Raw genomic sequence first — 17171 nt, 5'->3', positions numbered from 1 at the left:
TGAATATTTCCATGTTTCTAAATTCAAGATACTTTATTTTTGCAGCAGAATACCCTGAAGTTAGCTGATTTTGGATCTTGTAGGACGATATATTCTAAGCAGCCATACACAGAATATATCTCCACACGCTGGTACCGAGCACCTGAATGCTTGCTTACAAACGGCTACTATAGCTACAAAATGGATGTATGGAGTGCTGGCTGTGTTTTCTATGAAATCACAAGGTACTGTGTTCAGTGGAGGGTCTTGCTTATTGATATCAGGAAAATCAAAGGTAAATAACTGAAAAAAGGAGCAAATGGTAAAGATAATCTGGTCTTTGTTTCCACCATTTCGTGGAACTTTACTGCATGATCAGTCTGCAGGGCTGATGAGGCAGCAATCTTCCCTTGTCTGGTACTCTATTCACCTTACTGTGCCAGTAGTAAAGCAGCAAGCTGTTTGGGAAAACATCATACCCATTACAAAATAGTTACAAGGAGAATAACGTTGAACAGTCCCCTGCTCCCAGGCCTCTGTCTTCATATTTGAATTTCACAGGACTGTACTTTATCTGCCGTGTCTCTGAAGTACGGCTCAAGTCCTGGCATGGGTATCACTAGTTATCCTCAGCCTTTGTTCATACACTTGATGGCAGATTTTCCCCTTTTTTCATGACTTCCGTGAGCACAGAAGATCAGTGAAGGCACTCCCTTGCACAACTAGTTGGTGTAGGAAGGGTCGTTCAAGACCCTTGAGCCATGCCAGAACCTTCTGTCCTGGGATGTTTTCAAGTTGGGTTCCAGTGAAGGAGGTCTTCAGAAAACAATGGATTACAGTCCTATAGGATTATCAAAGATGATAAAACCATAACTCAGTGAAATTGTCCTTGGTCTTCAGAAAACAAAAAACTAACAACCACCATGACTATTTCTCCAGTATCTCTGTGCCATAGCAACAACAGCAGTTCTCTATTCTCCTCCCACACTGCTGCAACCAGGAGTGGTAACATTTGCTTTTCTCCTTCCTCCTCCTCCACATGGCAGGCGCAGCTGCTGCCATCACATTAAATGACAACTCCTATGCTTTGGCTGCTAACTTGCAGAAACAGTCCTCGTTCGCTCAGAAAACTGTTAACTGAAAAATTCCAAATGCGGTGGTTCTCTTGCAAAGTAAATTGGGAACAAATGTTTTAAAAATGCCGTGTTTTCCCATTCCAGTTTGAATTGATGTGCTTTGAAGTTTTGCAAGAAAATTACACACTGCAAATGAGACATTTCCTCCTAATTTTAGCTTAATGTAACAAATTTCAGTCTTTGCAACCACTGCATATTTCCAGAGACCCAATAGATGTGTTCAGAAAGAAATGAGGAATGTTCCTTGGAAATAAGTGAATTTTCAAAAGTACAGCTTTGCCAAGCTGAAGGAAGTTATGGACAGGTTTGTTTCTTCTTAAGAGGATCTTGCAGGTTTTGCTGTTGAACATTTGCCAAAGTCTACACTTGAGACCACATTTTTGGAAGAATCTTTTAATTGTACTCAGTCACATTTGTCTTTCAAGTCTTCTCCCTTTCTCTACTCCTCATAAACCTGCGGTCCTGGATTGCTGAGGATTCCTTCCCTTTGTGCACTTGTCATTCCTTCAGTTGTAGGTTGCACTTCGAGATGGTGCATTTTTGACATTTTTGTCATTCACACAAAAGCCACTCCCACTCCTGCTTGAATTGTGAGATACAGCTGTGCAACGGGAATCAAATCTCTTTTTCTCCTTCCTCTCAAAGCCTTACAAAGACATTCAGAGAGGTGAGCAGACAGCTGTTGGATTGAATTTACCAACAGTTAATAGAAGTTTTTCCCTTCTACAAAGGGAGCTGAATGTTTTGCTTTCAAGAACCAAGTGGTGCTAAGGAGGAAGCATTTCTTAAAATTATGTGCCAAAAGAAATGTTCTGCCTGCATGGAAGAAGGGAACATATGCAAGAATTGAATGTTAGTGGACCTAACTTGTTGAGTCAGATTGCTCTATTGATAACAACGTTTTCAAGGACTATTTGCAAGTTTTATATTAACTGAGGATAAGGCTCAGGAATGTAGTTCAAATTACCATCTCTCCAGTGCTGCTGCTTGAAAAGAACCTGTGTGTAGGAATGGAATGTTTCTTATAAATATGTATTTCTTTGTGCATACACAGCAAAAGGGAATGCTCGGTTTTGCTGACTTAAAAGGAGGAAAACACTCTGTTTTATGGGATCTGCAACTGTGCTAGAAGAAAACAAAATCCTATATGCATTACCTTTCACAAAGAGGGATGTTGTCCTTACGTATTTCACCCCAACCCTGTGAGGAAAGGACAACTATAGATTTCTGTTTAATAACGCAAACTTCCTTTTCAATTGAAAAATGCAGCTGTAGTAATGTGCTGCTCACATATTGTCCTGTAATTGTTGGCTGGTATTAAAACTGTTCACAAATAAATAATCCTAAAGTTTATCTTTCTCTTAAATGGAGGAGAAAACCAACAACAATCGGTGACAGTGGTGTCACTTAAACTGGTTTAACCAACTGTGGTGTAATGCTACTACCACCTCTTGCTTTGCAGTTTTCAGCCTCTCTTTCCTGGATCTAATGATCTAGACCAGATTTCAAAAATCCATGATGTGATAGGCACTCCTGCCAACAGAACTCTCAACAAGTTCAAGCAGTAAGTATGCATTCTCATAGTTACTAATCTCAGTGGTTAAATATCCAAAATACAGCTGTACAGCTGGGATGTTTCTGGGCAGAGAAGCGCCACCAAATTCTACTTGTGTTGTGACAGCTGCTGACCAAAGAGCGTTGTCTTCTTTCTACCCCTCTTCCCCAGACACCGTCACACATCTGTGATCCTTGTAGGCACAGCAGAAGAAATCTGAGCTTAGAACAATCTTATTTGGCCTTCTTTTCCCCCACACTTGCTTAAGGCCAATGACATGACCTGTTAGGAAAGAAGATGTTTTGTCCAATATTACTTATTTTCCCCTAACAATTGATTTCCTAACGCTGATTTTTTTTTTTCAAGTGTAAGTTGCAATTTTGCTGCGAATATTTATGAGTAACTGTTCTCAACTTGCTTAACACAGGTCAACAATTTTGAATTTTCATTTCCCTTTTAAAAAAGGAAAAGGGATACCTCCTCCAGTGCACAATTTATCTGCTAGAGGATTAACTCTCCTGTACGCAATGATAACATACGATCCTGATGAGAGAATTGCTGCCCATCAAGCATTGCAGCATCCTTATTTTCAGGAGCTCTGGCAAGTGACTTCAAATCATTTCAATCTTGAACACTAAGATCAAGAAGTGGAAGAACACTGTGTGCTTATTATTTCAGGTGGATTGAAGTGAACTTTGCTTATGGTGCTGATACTTAGCTTTTGCAATACAATGAAATATCAGTCAACATAAGTCTTTGCACTAAGTCTGAACTTCACTTAAAGCATAACTGTCATTTTCCCTCTTTTTTTCTTCTTTTTGCCCCAACCTTTTTAGGGCAGCTGATACACAGGCGTTGGCCACGCACAAAAAAGTAAGATTACTAGAAAATACAGGAGGGCAAGTGCCTCTGCATTTGTGGCAAATTTCAAAGGGAAGTCAAGGAGAGGTAATATTTACATGGAAGCATTGACAGTCCATTTCGAGAAAGTAATTTGTGAGACTGAGCTTGTTAGCTAGAAACAAATGTTTTAGTTAAGCTGATTACTTGGTTTTACTCAGTCTGCCCCAAACCAATCTTCATTGGGTCTGGAGCAGAACCCCATTCCCCCAAGCCCTGCAACAAATGAGTTAGAATTTAAAAGCTGTGACACAGCATAATGCCTTTGACAGAGAGTTTTCATAGGTGCTGCTATTTAGGAAGTCAATGCCTCATTTTTCAAATTATGTTCTTCATTTTTTCCAATTTACCCCTGAGTTTAAAACAAAAAAGTTTTTCAGATACATTTTCTGTTCTCTGCTCAAACTTTATTTTTGCCTTTCAAGGCCTTCAGTCTGCATACGTTTTTTTGGTTGTCTTCTTTTTAACAGTGTTATTCCATGTTCAGCTGATATCCAGACAAATCTTGAACTTATATTCGACTCAGAAAATCAGCAAATTAAAATTGGATTCAAAATTCTGTCTACTAAAACTCTGTAGTCAAATAACGTGAAAATGCCCAACAAAAGGGCTCTTAGAATTCAATGTATCTGAAAAGTGAGACAGAAATTGGTACTGCATGCAAAAACTCTCAAGTGCAGCTTTGTCACAAAAAAAAAAAAAAAAAAAAAAAAAAGCAATCATTATGAAAATATCTGTGCATCCAATATTGAAAGCTTTAGTTCTTCTTCCATAGCATCAGACACGTTTTTCCACCACTTTAGTTCCTGGGTTAATCAATGTGAGCTTTGTGAGAATTTCCATAAGGAAAAAATTGCACAAAGCATCTCATGGGGTAGTAATTAAAAAACAAAAATGAACAAACAACAACAAACAAACAAAAACACCAAAATAGTATTTGATTTGTTTTGTTTTCTCTAAGATGTTCTGAGAGAAATTAAACGTTATTTCTCTGTCCTAAAAGCATTCTCTTAGGAAAGCCCAGGATAAAGCAAAACGTCAGCATGGATTTCCTTGTGGAGAGCTACCACTGTTAAGACCTTCTGGAGCAGCTAACTTGCCTTCCCTTCCTACACCTACTTCGCAGTCAGTTTTTCCTGCAGCTAAGAAAAGTGGTGCAACCTCTGTGCTGCAGTCTGTTAGATTTATTGGATCCAATATGGAGGTACAGATTCTCACTTGCTCGTTAAAGTATAACAAGATAGGTTTTATGGAGCATATTTTAAACTTCTGTTGTTTCTTCAACAGTCTGAGAAACAGAAGACCCTTAAGTCTTCCCTAAAACATTACCACTTACCTGCTATAGAACGAAGAGGAGAAGGTTACTGGCCATTTTAAGGTATTGAGAGTGTGAAGAAAAACAAGAGTATGCAGTGATCACTGTTAGAGATCCAACAAGAACAACAGTGCTTTATTTTGTGTTTTTCTGACAACTGTCAGAAACCTCCCAGAGCTATAAAAGGCTGCTCACCTAATGCTTTGGTGTTCTGCTACCGAAGATGATCGATGTTTAATTAAACACTCTGCACTGGACTTTCTAAATATATATATTTTTTCCTTTTAGAACCCGACAGAAGAAGGAATTGGTTAAAAATAACGAGAGGATTTGATGAGGTTCAGTATTAGGAATGGAACGTTGCCCACAGAATACAGGGTTTCATATTAGATAATAAATGACTGCTAACTTCTGGAAAGTATTTACTTCCTGTATTCAATGACTTCAACCTCAAGCTTTACCGAGAACTTGCAGATTATACAAACATATGTTTGATTTTGATCAAGTTAGCATAACTGGTCAACATTTTTATATACCCACCAGTTAAAAGGGTAAGCAACTTTTTATCTGATTCAAGAGCAAGCCAGCTAAGACTCTGCTCACATACTTGTCTTAGCGGAGGAACTGCAGTCCAACAGTAGAACAGAGAAAAGGGAGACTCGAACTGCAGAATGCAACGGCACAGGTAGGTGCTGTTTCTCTTTTTAGTTGAAAGTCGTACTGAGGAAGGTCATCTTCCTCCTACTTCTAAGTAGAAAATAATTCCTAACCACGATTATATCAGAAGTGAGTGTGAATACGTGAAGACACGGTGACCAGCTGAGTTATACTGTCCTGCTGCTGATAGTCATCTTTGTGTTGAAACCAAACAGGTGGAGAGCTTGAGCGGTAATAAGGCAATCCAATATTTGTTTGAATTTCTAGCATTGGTTTATATTAAAAAAAATAATAAATTAAAAGGTGTGATGCTAAGCTTAGGAAACGGAATGAAGGACTGCAGCTCTACAGGCAACAAAGTACAAGCAGTAACCTCCAACGTTTTACATTTTCTGCTCTGAGCTTATCCGGTGGTTTGTGCTTTTTTTCCTCAAGAGCAGATGGTGAAAAAAGGTGCTCCGACTTTGTATATCACAGCAATTTTCTCTCACATCAGTATTTGAGGCTGTTGGCCTGTTAGAGTAAAAAAAAAGCAATTCAGCAGATTGCTTTTGCTATGAAAATTGGGTATTTCATATGAAGCACCACTGTGGAATGTTTTCTTCATTTATTTTAAGCTTTCAGGTGGATCTTGCACATTTGGGCACATACAGCGCTTCATGGACGTTTATTTAATAGCAAGTTCCTTACTATTCTTCTGGAAACCAAATATAGTTCTCTGACTGTTGGACTGGTGGGCAAACTTGAGTTTTCCCACTTGCTTTCTAGTTAAAACACATTCAACTTTAAAATATAAATTGGCAAGCAATCCTTCCAGCTAAAGTTCTGCATTGAGACCATCTCTTTCATTATTTAATTTGCTTTAACCTACAGCTATTTTTTCCTACCATGTTAAGAGCTGTGCTTTTTATAGAACTCTACATTATTTCCAGGTAAGTTGTTTTCTTTTTCTTCCTAAAATCAGTTTTCCCATAGTGAAGAAAGGATGGGGGGTGGAGGGCTTCCAGGTGATTGCCCAGTGGTAGAGATACTGCAAAAAACCAGAAGCACACACGGACTCCTTCTTTGCTATTCAACTATGATTTGTAGCAGGACGTGCTCTGCAAACAGGTATGTAAGTAGCTGCTGTTATTACCCTGATGTTGGATGCTATGATCCTTATGGTACTGTTGTTGGTTTTTTTTTTCCTACAGCAGGTAAATTACAAAAAGTCCTTTAAAGGCCTTTATTACATCTTTTCCTCAGCTGTTTCACTTTGACTCAAACAGTATGAAGCACTCATACAAAGAACTCTCCAGGGAGGTAACTGCATTAGTTTTTAGTGACAAGGTTTATCTGTATTTTAACAGCTAAACCCAATACGTTAATAAAACAGAACTTCTGAACAATAATGCTGCTCAGTTTCAGTATTTTCCCCATTCCTTCTATTTTAGAAAACCCCAAGTATATTAGAGTTGTAAAGTACAGTTCTGTCTTTAAGTGATGTAGACAATCCAAATGCCAGTTTATAAATACAGCTGGCACTTCTTTATGTGCCAGCTGCATGACGAGAATAAGAGATGTAGTTACAAGCAGCTATGCAGTTGTTTCTCTCCAGGTTTTCATTCATCTCCCGCCTAAAGGTGCCTAATGGTTACTTGCAATTAAAAGCATTCCAACCCAGCTACGTGGCTGGGAGCAGGACAGGCAGTTGGTTGCTGAATTACGGCCTCATGCACAGCTCCTGCCTACTGTCAGGCACGCTGCACTCTCAGGCTTGTGGCCTCAGCTCTGCTCTGCTGACCCAATGCCCATCTGCAAGACTGGCCAAGAGGCTGCGTGTTTCTGCTCAGCACTGAGAGATGCCAGGGATGTGGGTCATTGCTGGGGCTTGGGATGAAACAGCAGCTCTCTTTTTTTCAATCTTTGCAAGAAATGCCAAAAAACAGTTGAAATGTTCTGTTGCCAGTGACTTAAATTTGTGTTGAGACAAGCAGCATTAAAGTGTACATATGCGTGAGGTGCATTTCCATAATAGTTATCAATTTAAAACTGTTGAATTGTAAACGAGATGCCTCTAAGAGGGAACAACAAGTTGTCTCAAAACCATGTCTTCTGCATGCTGACATCATTTTAAGTTTGCCAGGTCAGAAGGTGGCTGTGTCTGCTCCCGCTGGATTATTCACTTCTAACCTCCCAGACAAACAGGCAGCATTACGGGATTACAGAATCCTCACCCCACAAAGCTGTCTGCGAGATTTCCGCTGCCTGATGTGCTTTGAGATCAACCATGAAGAATGAGAACGGACCAAAGTTACTTCGTTTTCCTAGTCAAAATTCAACTATATTAAACATGAAGCAATGTTCCAGGTGAGATTTTTCAAAAGGAATTTGTTCTACAAAGTTTATATTATATTTCTGTACCAAACATTTAATTCAACAAAGGATTGATTACATCAAAACGGATCAAATTTGAACAGAAAGTAAACAAAAATGCATATTCAAGATAGTTTAATATGTATTTTCTGAATTAGAAATATCACTTTCTTAAATGACTGAGTTTCTAGTGTAATGATCCATTAATCCCCTCCCCGTCACTGAATTACATTATTTATACATATAATACAGAGCTGATTGCAGTTGGAAACAACAATATTAAAATAAATGTTTAATAGATACAAAGGATCTTCTCTCCACAACATAGTTTTTCTGGTGTTTAGACACCGATTTTAAAGTAATTTTCTATTAGCATTAAACTATTTAAGTGCAAAACAATTCTGTTTTAAAAATCTATGATTGCAGCATCCATCTTCCTGAATAACATTTGAAGCCGGAAAGTAATGACTTTCATGTTCTATGAGTGCATTCCAGGCTGTCCTCTCGCCACCTCTGGTTAAAAAAATCAGTGCAAAATAAACAATGGTGAAGTACTAATTTAACCATTGAACTTACTTCAATTTAAGAAACATACTTTATTTTACACTATATATATTTTTATTTATATATTTATATATATAGATTAAATTACACTGGACTTCAAAAGTATAAAGAAAACCAAAAATGTTACTATATTTTTTACCGCAGCACCAAAGGAAGCTTTTTTTTTCAAATGAAAACTTCCTTGGGTGAGCAGCTAGCAGTATTAGCTGTAATAAGAACTCATTACATTATTCCTTTTCAAATTACTATGTGATTCACATAATTCCATGTTTACACTCTGCCACATTATAATTTGTGATGCTCTTTGCCTGAAGAACGGCTCCTGGTTCCATTGCCATTACTTCTTGTCCTGTGTTCAGAGATTTGCTAGCAGTAGTGTGGTGGCTATACTACAGTTCCACTTGGAGAATTGGCCTGGTTTTGGGATGACAATAAACCCTGCAAACAAAGCAGTTTACATTAATCCAGCAAGAGAACCTGAGAGTACTTTTATAAAATTATTAGCCTGAAGCTAAAATTAGTACAATTTAGTTTTACCACCACTTGCTTACTGAAGGTATCAGCACCTCCTTCCCCACAAAAGAACCTCAGCCACTATGGTATCAGTCAGCAGCACACAGAAGAGCTTTCAGTACGTCAGGATACGTGTGCGCTTCAGACGCGTGGTGCACAGGATTCCAGCACTGGGTTTCAGTCTGCCTTGCGCCCCAAAGATGGTACACCAAAAAGCGATCGTTTTGGGGGTGTCAACAAACGAATCTGGCTCAGGAGCAGCAAGGTTGACAACTAACCTGATACAGGAGAACGTTCAGTCTCATATGCTATTGAACATTACAAGAAACAGAAAACTAGATTCTCTAACCGAATACTGAGTTATTCATGTCATCGTAAGGAGAAGGACACACTGAGTCAGAGTTCAGTGAAATTTCCCATTACAACTTAAGCTTGTGTTCGGAACTTATTTAATCTGCAGTGCCATTCTAATAAGATGAGACTTTATTTCAAGTGTAATTCTGCTCCTGTGTGGCAGCCCTAGCTCAGCAGGGGCTACCGTTCTGAGCTAAGGCAGCCATACCAGGGGCAAAAGACCCCACTTTCGATGTATGTGTAGTAGTCCCTTTTTATTTATTCACATAAAAGGAACCGTACACCAGTTATTTAGGAAAAGCTTAATATCTAATTACAATTTCATTTTCTTGCATTGTCACTATTTACTTAAAACTGCCAGCAGACTCACACAATGGCAGCTAAGCTGGAAGCACACCAGTGACCATCGCAGTGCCACTTGCACTACGTGGTGGGCATGATAAATGCACTTTTACCAATTCCTCTCAATAGCTACCAGCTTAGTTTCTTACCTCAAAAATAAAGTTCCTGTGACTCATCAAAGCCGACAGGTTTGGGCAGCAGTTAACACACAGTGCAGAATTAGGTCACATCTTTAGAATCTACAGGAGCTCTTTCTTGCTTGGGCTGCAGAACTGAAAAGTCACTACTGATGGAGAAATATCCTGACCACAGACAGGGGTGGAAAGGGGACTGGATGGGCTGGGTTCAACTCAGAGACGCTGCATTTTCAGTAAGAAGAAAAAGTTTCATTATTATTATTTACGGAGTAATGAGAAGGCACACTTTTAAAAGCAAACAAGCTACTGAAGCACTCCTGACAGTTTTTACCAAGAAAGGTTTCAAAGCAAGGAAGACGAAACACAACTCTACAGTTTGTTTACCGAAGCCTTCTTCAGAAGTCAATTATATCCAGCAACAACTGGAATGTCTTTCTTGCAAGATTACATCCACTAAGCAAGTTTCATGTACCCTGGAAAAAGATGTCCAAAAAGTATTATTGTAAATCTTTAATAAGAAGGACAAATGGTTCATATGCAAATATGAGCTTTACAAGCACACAGAAAATAGTAGGGATCTTTCAGGAGGATCAAGCTCAAGCAAAGAGAAATAACCACTATTCTAATACTGCATTTGTAATGCAACCATAATTGAGAAATGAAGAGTCATTTATTTTCCCACAGCTCCTGCAGAAACTGGTAGCAAGTGCTGAAATGCAGTGCGGTGCCTGATTCCCCAGCGACTACAACCAGCTCTGGAACACATAAGTTCCAAGACCAGGCACACAGATTCTCTCAGCCCTGGGTTCATCTTCCACGCTGTGCATATTCCCTGCAACCAAAGCCCACACAGCTGGCACACGAGCAGCCCTTGTTCTAAATGATTCCTGCATCTGTGAGCAGGCAGGGCACAGGGACACCAAACTGCAGAGAACGTTATGATCGATGCGTGTACACATCCTAAAACTCAGCAAGTATCTTCTTCAAACATGACCAAGTTACAGCAATGCAATTGCTATCCCAACATTCACTTCTGTGCCACTGGTCAGTGTTGCGAGTTCCTCTGAACACTTAGTCTTCCAAAATCATCTCAGACCACGGATGTTCATACAAGGAAAGCAAGAAGGTCAGGGCTTCAGGTGTGAAAGTTTTATAGAGGAAAGTAAGAATTTAAGAATTCCAGGTAGGTCCTGAGTAGCAAGAAAGATTCAATGGAGCTCTGCCACAACAAAGCAGCTTTAGGAAGTCTTGTTTAGAAAAGCATGCGACAGCTCCCAAAAGTTTTGGTACAAAAACTACCATGTCAGACTGCGATCTGTAATACAAAGGCTGTGGGACTGCAATATTTCAACTGACATTCTCCAGGAAAAAGGTTGTAACAACCTCAAAGTTCCCGTGTGGAAACAAAGGATGAAGGGATCAGAGCACAGCGCTTTCTGTGGTGAAACCACCCAGCCTGGGCAGGCGGGTGCTGAAGCATGGAACAAAACCTGCAGCACCTCGTTAGAGCAACAGAAACACTGCTGCTTAATAGCTGTGACAGAAAAAGTGAATAATGGAGATAACACAGCTTCAGATCCGCTGCGCCGAAGAGCACATAGCGCACATCAGCTTAGCTTAAGAACAAACAGACCGTACTCAGCATGCAACACAGACAAATCAAGAGATTGTTCAGAAAAGTTTTGAAAATAAATGCAGTCTTTTATTAGCACTGTTATTCTGTCAGCACGTGATGTTGGCAGGGGGCGAGAAACAGAGCAGTTACGAAACTCAAGTCAGGAATTGGATAGGACCACCTTCGTCAGAACCTCAGAGAGAGCCCCAAGGAGGTGCTGCATCATTGCTGTTCCACTGGGCCTCTTTGGCAGAGGGCTGGGTTGTTTTTCTGCCATCAGCAACGTGGGAGCATCACACGTGCAGTCTCAGGGCACGCTGCCACACCACATTGATCCACACGTTCTCTGGCTTCCCGAAACACACAGCGCTTTGTGTATTCAGTAAAAACTTTGAAGGCATCAATAGGGTTGCATGGGAATAAAAAGTGTAACAAACGCAATCAAAATGACCATTTCCATCCAAATGCACAATGCTCAGCCCTGTGGTCTGCTCAGAAAGCCCTGCAGAGGCCAGCCCTCGCGATTCCTGAGATGGCAGGGAGTTGTTTTTAAGATCTGTTTTTTTTCCTCAATTACACGAAACACAGTTTCCTAATAGAAACTCTGTGAATAGTGTGAAAGATCAGGATGAGACAGCTGATGGGAAAAACACATCAGGAAGACACAGCTAATCAGAATAAAAGCTATCAATAGCTACAGAGTTGATATTTTCTTTATGTAAATTAGAACAGCGCTAATTGGAGCCAAAGGTGTCACTGATGTAGACAGCAAACTGCACATTTGGACACATGGTCAAGTCACCGTAAAGCTGCTGCCTATGTGTGAATGCACAGCTCTGTTACTGGATGCTAACAGCAGCGACTGGGGAACTCGCTGGATGGCAGAGCTCTGCACAATTCTGCTTTGCTTGGAAATTGAAAAGTAGGTGAAAAAAGCAGCGAAGCAAACAGTCGAGTGCAAATACAACCAATGTAAAACTTTCCGGACGCACAGAGGCCAACAGGTCCCACAGTACACGTCACTAATTTGCAATTAGGCCAGCAACAAACAATAGCGGAGTTAACGAACACCCATGCAAAAATGCCATTGATCTGTTCTGTCATTGCTGCTATTGCCAATATATGAAATAATAATTACTGGCAGAGCATTGCGCACACATTTCTTGTTCAAAACTGTGATATTCAGAGTCACCTGAAACAAAAAGTCGTCCAGACTGAGCGCTTCACTTGACAAAAGTCCCACGGCCTAATCCCGCGTTGGAGCAATAATATGCTCCAACAAAATGAGATTTTTCACATCTGTTTAAAATCCTGCAGTCAAATCAGCTGAATTGGATTAAGATTAGTGTGAACAAATGGCCAACAGATTCTTATACAGATGAGTCAGCATTTATTAGCTTAAATCACTGAACTGCATATATTTACTAAATCAGATACTTTTTAGTAAATCAGTCTCTGACAGAGTCAAAATTTATCACTGAAGAAGGTTAAAGAAGTTCCAAGGCAGTGCTTGCTGAACAGTAACAAAACCTGCTACAGAGAAACATTCTGTATGGAATTCAGCTATCAGTTTGGCTCTGCCCTCCTATCTTTACAATCTGTATACTGTAGAGTTCTAAATGTTATTTGCACTTGGTTGGCTTTGTTTTATTCTAGTAGCGTTATAGAAAAGTATAACTTGAACCATTTGGCAGATCAGATCTCCTGAAAGCATGTAGTAGCAACACTTGCCCTTCACTTCTCCATATCCAAAGGAATTTTTCTTGTAACAGAGATGCATCACCATTTTGCTTGCCATCAATGAAAAGCTGTTAGAAGACTAGCAAAAAATCTTGCCTGTGTAGCAGTACAAGGTATGGTTACCTCAAGACTAGTTTTTGAATGGCAAATGGAAGAATTTTTGCTTCTTTCCTGTTGGAGAAGAGTAAGGTGCAACTAAGCATCACGGAAAGCACAGAATGCTTTTGCCAGCAGAAACCTGATTTCACTCAGTCAATAAGAACTGCAGCTTCATTCAGGCAGCGACGGCTCACATGGCCAGAACACTTCTCTCTCCAGCCTCTCCAAACTATAAAAAGCCAGTTAAGGTTTTAACTTTCTAGATTAGAAAATAACGCAATTGAAATAAACCAGGAGAAAAACTGGGGGAGAATCAGATGACTGAAGGGAAGCTCATCTTGGTTAGTTGTAGAATAAACATGATCTCAGCATGACAAGAGATGAAACAAAGGAAGAAGCACCTACCTAACATCCAACTTGAAAAACAGAAAATAATGTGACCAAGCAAGTTATTTCCTTGACAAGTTTGTGCAACGTCATTAAATAAAGGAAGGTGTCTTCTCGCTTGCATGTTCCAAGTCATCTTTTGTTATCTTCTGTGACTGCAGACCTTGTGAAGTTGGTTTGGTTTCACACACTGACGGTAGAGAACTGGTTTGAACAACCTGTTCTTGCATCACATGATGTAATTGGCCCACGTCAGCTTTCGGGACTGATTTATTTGACTGATTTATTTTGTTTTTCCATTGGCCTCTGTTCTTAAATACACACATTATACACAAAGTGGCCAGTTGGTACCTTCTGAAGTATCAGTATGTTCTCAGGTTCATTTAAGAGAGAGCATTTCCTCAGTTGTAGTCTACAAATGACTTCCCTAAGAGGTGAAGAGAGCCCTACCTCAGTCAGACAGGAGTGACACTAAGAAACTACTCCACTGAAACACTGCAATAAGCATCACTTGTTTGCTTCCTCCAGGAGTTAAGAGCTATGGCTGCAGGGGTGAAGCCACCCTTAGGCCACCCAGATGAAATGCAACTTTACCTAAAGCGATTCAAGTTCAGATGAGCTTATTTCCAGACTAGTCAAAGCTTTCCTAGACTAAAGACGCATGAATCATCTGAGCAAGCCATATCCTCAGGGCTGTAGATTCAGCATTCGTTAGGTAAATGTCATTAGGTAAATGTCAAAGTCTAACACTGGAATAAACAACGTACCCTGCGCTAGAGTCCACAGAAGAAAGAGCTCCTGGAGAGTCCTAGAAGGAACAGCAAATGCCCCGGCCCAGCTCCTGCTTGGTGGCTAGGCAGAACCAGCCTAGAAACATCCATGTCTGTGTTTTATTGAATCTGAGCTTAAAGTTCATAAATGGTTTTATAAATACTCTGTTACTCTAATCCTAAAAATATATATATGTATATATATCAGAAGACACAATCTTATCAGCAAGATTTAAACATCAAAATGTATGCATTATCTTGAGCTGGAGGGAAACATTTACTCAGAGCTGGTTACAGGATGCGCTCAACTTACTTTAAAACATGGCAAGTTAACAGTTTGCATTGTGGCCGTTTGTTCAGCACAGTATGAAAGCAAAGGACCACTACAGACTGCAAGATAAATTAGAACTCAAACATGGAAAAGGACTATTGAAAGTTATCTACATTTACAGTTCAATCACACATTTTTATTTAACATCAGTATACAGAGGACAACCCCAGCAAGTTATTTTGTAATGTCAAGTATTTAGTAAAGTTCTTCAGCTGTAACAGTGACAATAGAACAGCTAAAAATAAGCAGTATGAAACAAACATAATTTCCTTAAAATTATAAATATACCAACAATACTTCTTAAAGCTTAATTATTGCAACAGTTAAATTAACAATAGTTCATGTTAGAAAGGCTCTATGAAATTTATTCAAGTTGTCAAGAAATTAGATGGAAGTGTAAAAAGGAAATACATATGAATTTTACTTTCGATTTTCACTAAAGGTAGTCAATACAATTTTGTACAGTATCACCTAACATGGCAATCTTTAACAAACTCCAGTATACAGAATTCATAAAATGCAGAAAAAATATTGTTTAATTTTTACATGTAAATCGACAGTGAATTAACTGACACAAATTTTATTACTGTAACATAAGCAGGCCAGCATTTTAAATATTAATTTAGAAGCTTTATATTGTTAAAGGGGCAGACATATACAGTCATCGCAAGTACATAACCAAATTGTAAGAGGTGATAATTCGGAACACGGGTCTTCTAAAAAGCGTTTAGTAAAAGTCATGTTATTTCCTAATCCAGACATCTCATCATAAAGCCTTTGCAGGGCCGTGGTCTTTCCTGGCTGGGCGGAGCCGCGCCTCCTCTCACACGCGCACACACACACCTTGCTATAAATATCACGCCAGTGTACTCGGTTTAAGTTCACCCTGATAACGCGGGTATGCTCTGTGCAACTTTGCCATTACGCACGTTACAGAAAGCCTCAAATTTCAGCACGGTAACCTGAAGTCGTAGCTGTGTTTCAGTTCTACTAGAGTCATCCCTGAAGTTTATACAGATACCGTATCACGTTGAAAGAAATCTATTTGATAGTACTTAAATACCAGCAATTGAACTTCAATTGTAACGATGAAATGCTCCTTTCCACTGAGGAAGAATTAGTATGTATAGCTGCTCATCTCACTCAAAATATAGTGCATGAATGTTTAAGTACTCTTACTAAAACAGAAGTCATACTAAGACATGATACTGTACTACAATTGTAGTTAACTGGAAAGTTCAAGGATGTTATAATTTAAGTCTAAGTTTTCCTGTACAATAAGTCAAATAAATACATTCCATGTGCATTTGTTTTACAAGATGGTAACGTGTTTGTCTTGCTAGGTTATACACTGCCATTTCACCTGGTCGTGGCTCTGCCCAATCCTACCTTGAGCTTTCTGACAAAGGAAGCAACTCAGCAGCAGTTTCATGTCAATAAACTGAGCCGCCGCGCATGGCAGCGAGCAGAAGTCACAGAGGGCTCCTCTGGCCGTTCAGCTCAGAGAAAGCTTGTTGTGCATCTCTAGGCCCCACTTCACTCTTTGTTTATGGGTTTGTTTTTAGTGTTTTCCTGCTTTGGTTTTTTCTTCTCGTTGTTGTTGCTTTGCTTTTTAATTGCTTCTGCAGTTCCTGTAATTCAGTCTGAAGGAGCTATAAAGGTCAGACACGAAGCCTACCTCAGTTCCTCTCAGATTTTTTTTCCCCCTGTCTTAAGACAAATACAACAGCTCTATAATGCCATTTACATTTTCTGCAGGGCTGGGAAATAAACGGGGAAAAGGAGACAGTTAATTGTCACCATGTAGTTGAGGAAGTCCATACTCTTGTTAAGGCAACCTATTTTTCTTACTACCCTGAACCTTCTCTCAGAAACAGGCTAAGAAAAAAGGAGAGTAAAAAATTTTAATGAACCCTGAGTCTCAATCAACTTGTTTCTTATTAAATTTTTTCCATTTACTTGACCTTATTCTGATTGGGAGCTAGCATAATAGTTCTGGGAGTGAGATACAAGCATGGGATAGCCAGTGAGGAAGCTCAAGGTATGATTATGCTGTACACGTGACATAGCGATTTGGAGAGCTTGTTTACAAACGGCGAGGACGCTGTATGCACTGTACAGCCTATCCTAAGGAGCACAGCTGAAAAGAAGTTTCTGGATTTGTTTTTTTCCACTGACGGCAGCACCAGAGCAACCACAGAACTCAGACCTTGCCGTGCACTGTCCAATTATCCAGCGTGTCTTTTGATGGCTACTAAAAATGAGGGAAAGGTAGCACTGGCTCAAGGCAAATTATATTAAACGCTGCAAGTCTGCTTCAGCATTCCATCCAATTCTTTCTTTAGGCTGGCAGTGCCAGGAATTTACAGAAGGCCTTTTGAGGCAATGATGGAAGAAGCAGCAAGATTCAGAGGCTTTCACT

The 17171-nt window shown here is 39.7% G+C and overlaps 2 protein-coding genes across 6 annotated transcripts in view; one reads left to right on the top strand and one right to left on the bottom strand.

The window, feature by feature from the left end:
* Positions 1 to 13984, top strand: part of MOK (MOK protein kinase) — a 26136-nt gene extending 12152 nt beyond the window's left edge. Inside the window, 7 exon segments of the mRNA XM_042814469.1 lie at positions 46 to 224; positions 2578 to 2679; positions 3098 to 3271; positions 3507 to 3618; positions 4574 to 4808; positions 4811 to 7891; positions 10492 to 13984. Coding sequence (XP_042670403.1) covers positions 46 to 224; positions 2578 to 2679; positions 3098 to 3271; positions 3507 to 3618; positions 4574 to 4808; positions 4811 to 4947 — 939 coding nt within the window. The 3' untranslated portion in view covers positions 4948 to 7891; positions 10492 to 13984.
* The window catches only part of WDR20 (WD repeat domain 20), a 44938-nt gene continuing 35606 nt past the window's right edge, over positions 7840 to 17171 (bottom strand). For 4 of the 5 annotated variants that reach the window (XM_042814466.1, XM_042814467.1, XM_042814463.1 and 1 more), the window contains one exon: positions 7840 to 8899. In XM_042814466.1, coding sequence (XP_042670400.1) covers positions 8846 to 8899 — 54 coding nt within the window. In that variant the 3' untranslated portion in view covers positions 7840 to 8845. The other variant, XM_042814464.1, reaches the window with a different exon arrangement.

Source organism: Centrocercus urophasianus, unplaced genomic scaffold (genome assembly GCF_019232065.1).
Source record: "Centrocercus urophasianus isolate 14NV4802_14NV808 unplaced genomic scaffold, USGS_Curo_1.0 seq_14, whole genome shotgun sequence".
In the NCBI taxonomy this organism is placed as follows: domain Eukaryota; kingdom Metazoa; phylum Chordata; class Aves; order Galliformes; family Phasianidae; genus Centrocercus; species Centrocercus urophasianus.
The sequence above is the reverse complement of the archived record's forward strand: the minus strand, read 5'-3'. Positions and strand labels throughout refer to the sequence as shown.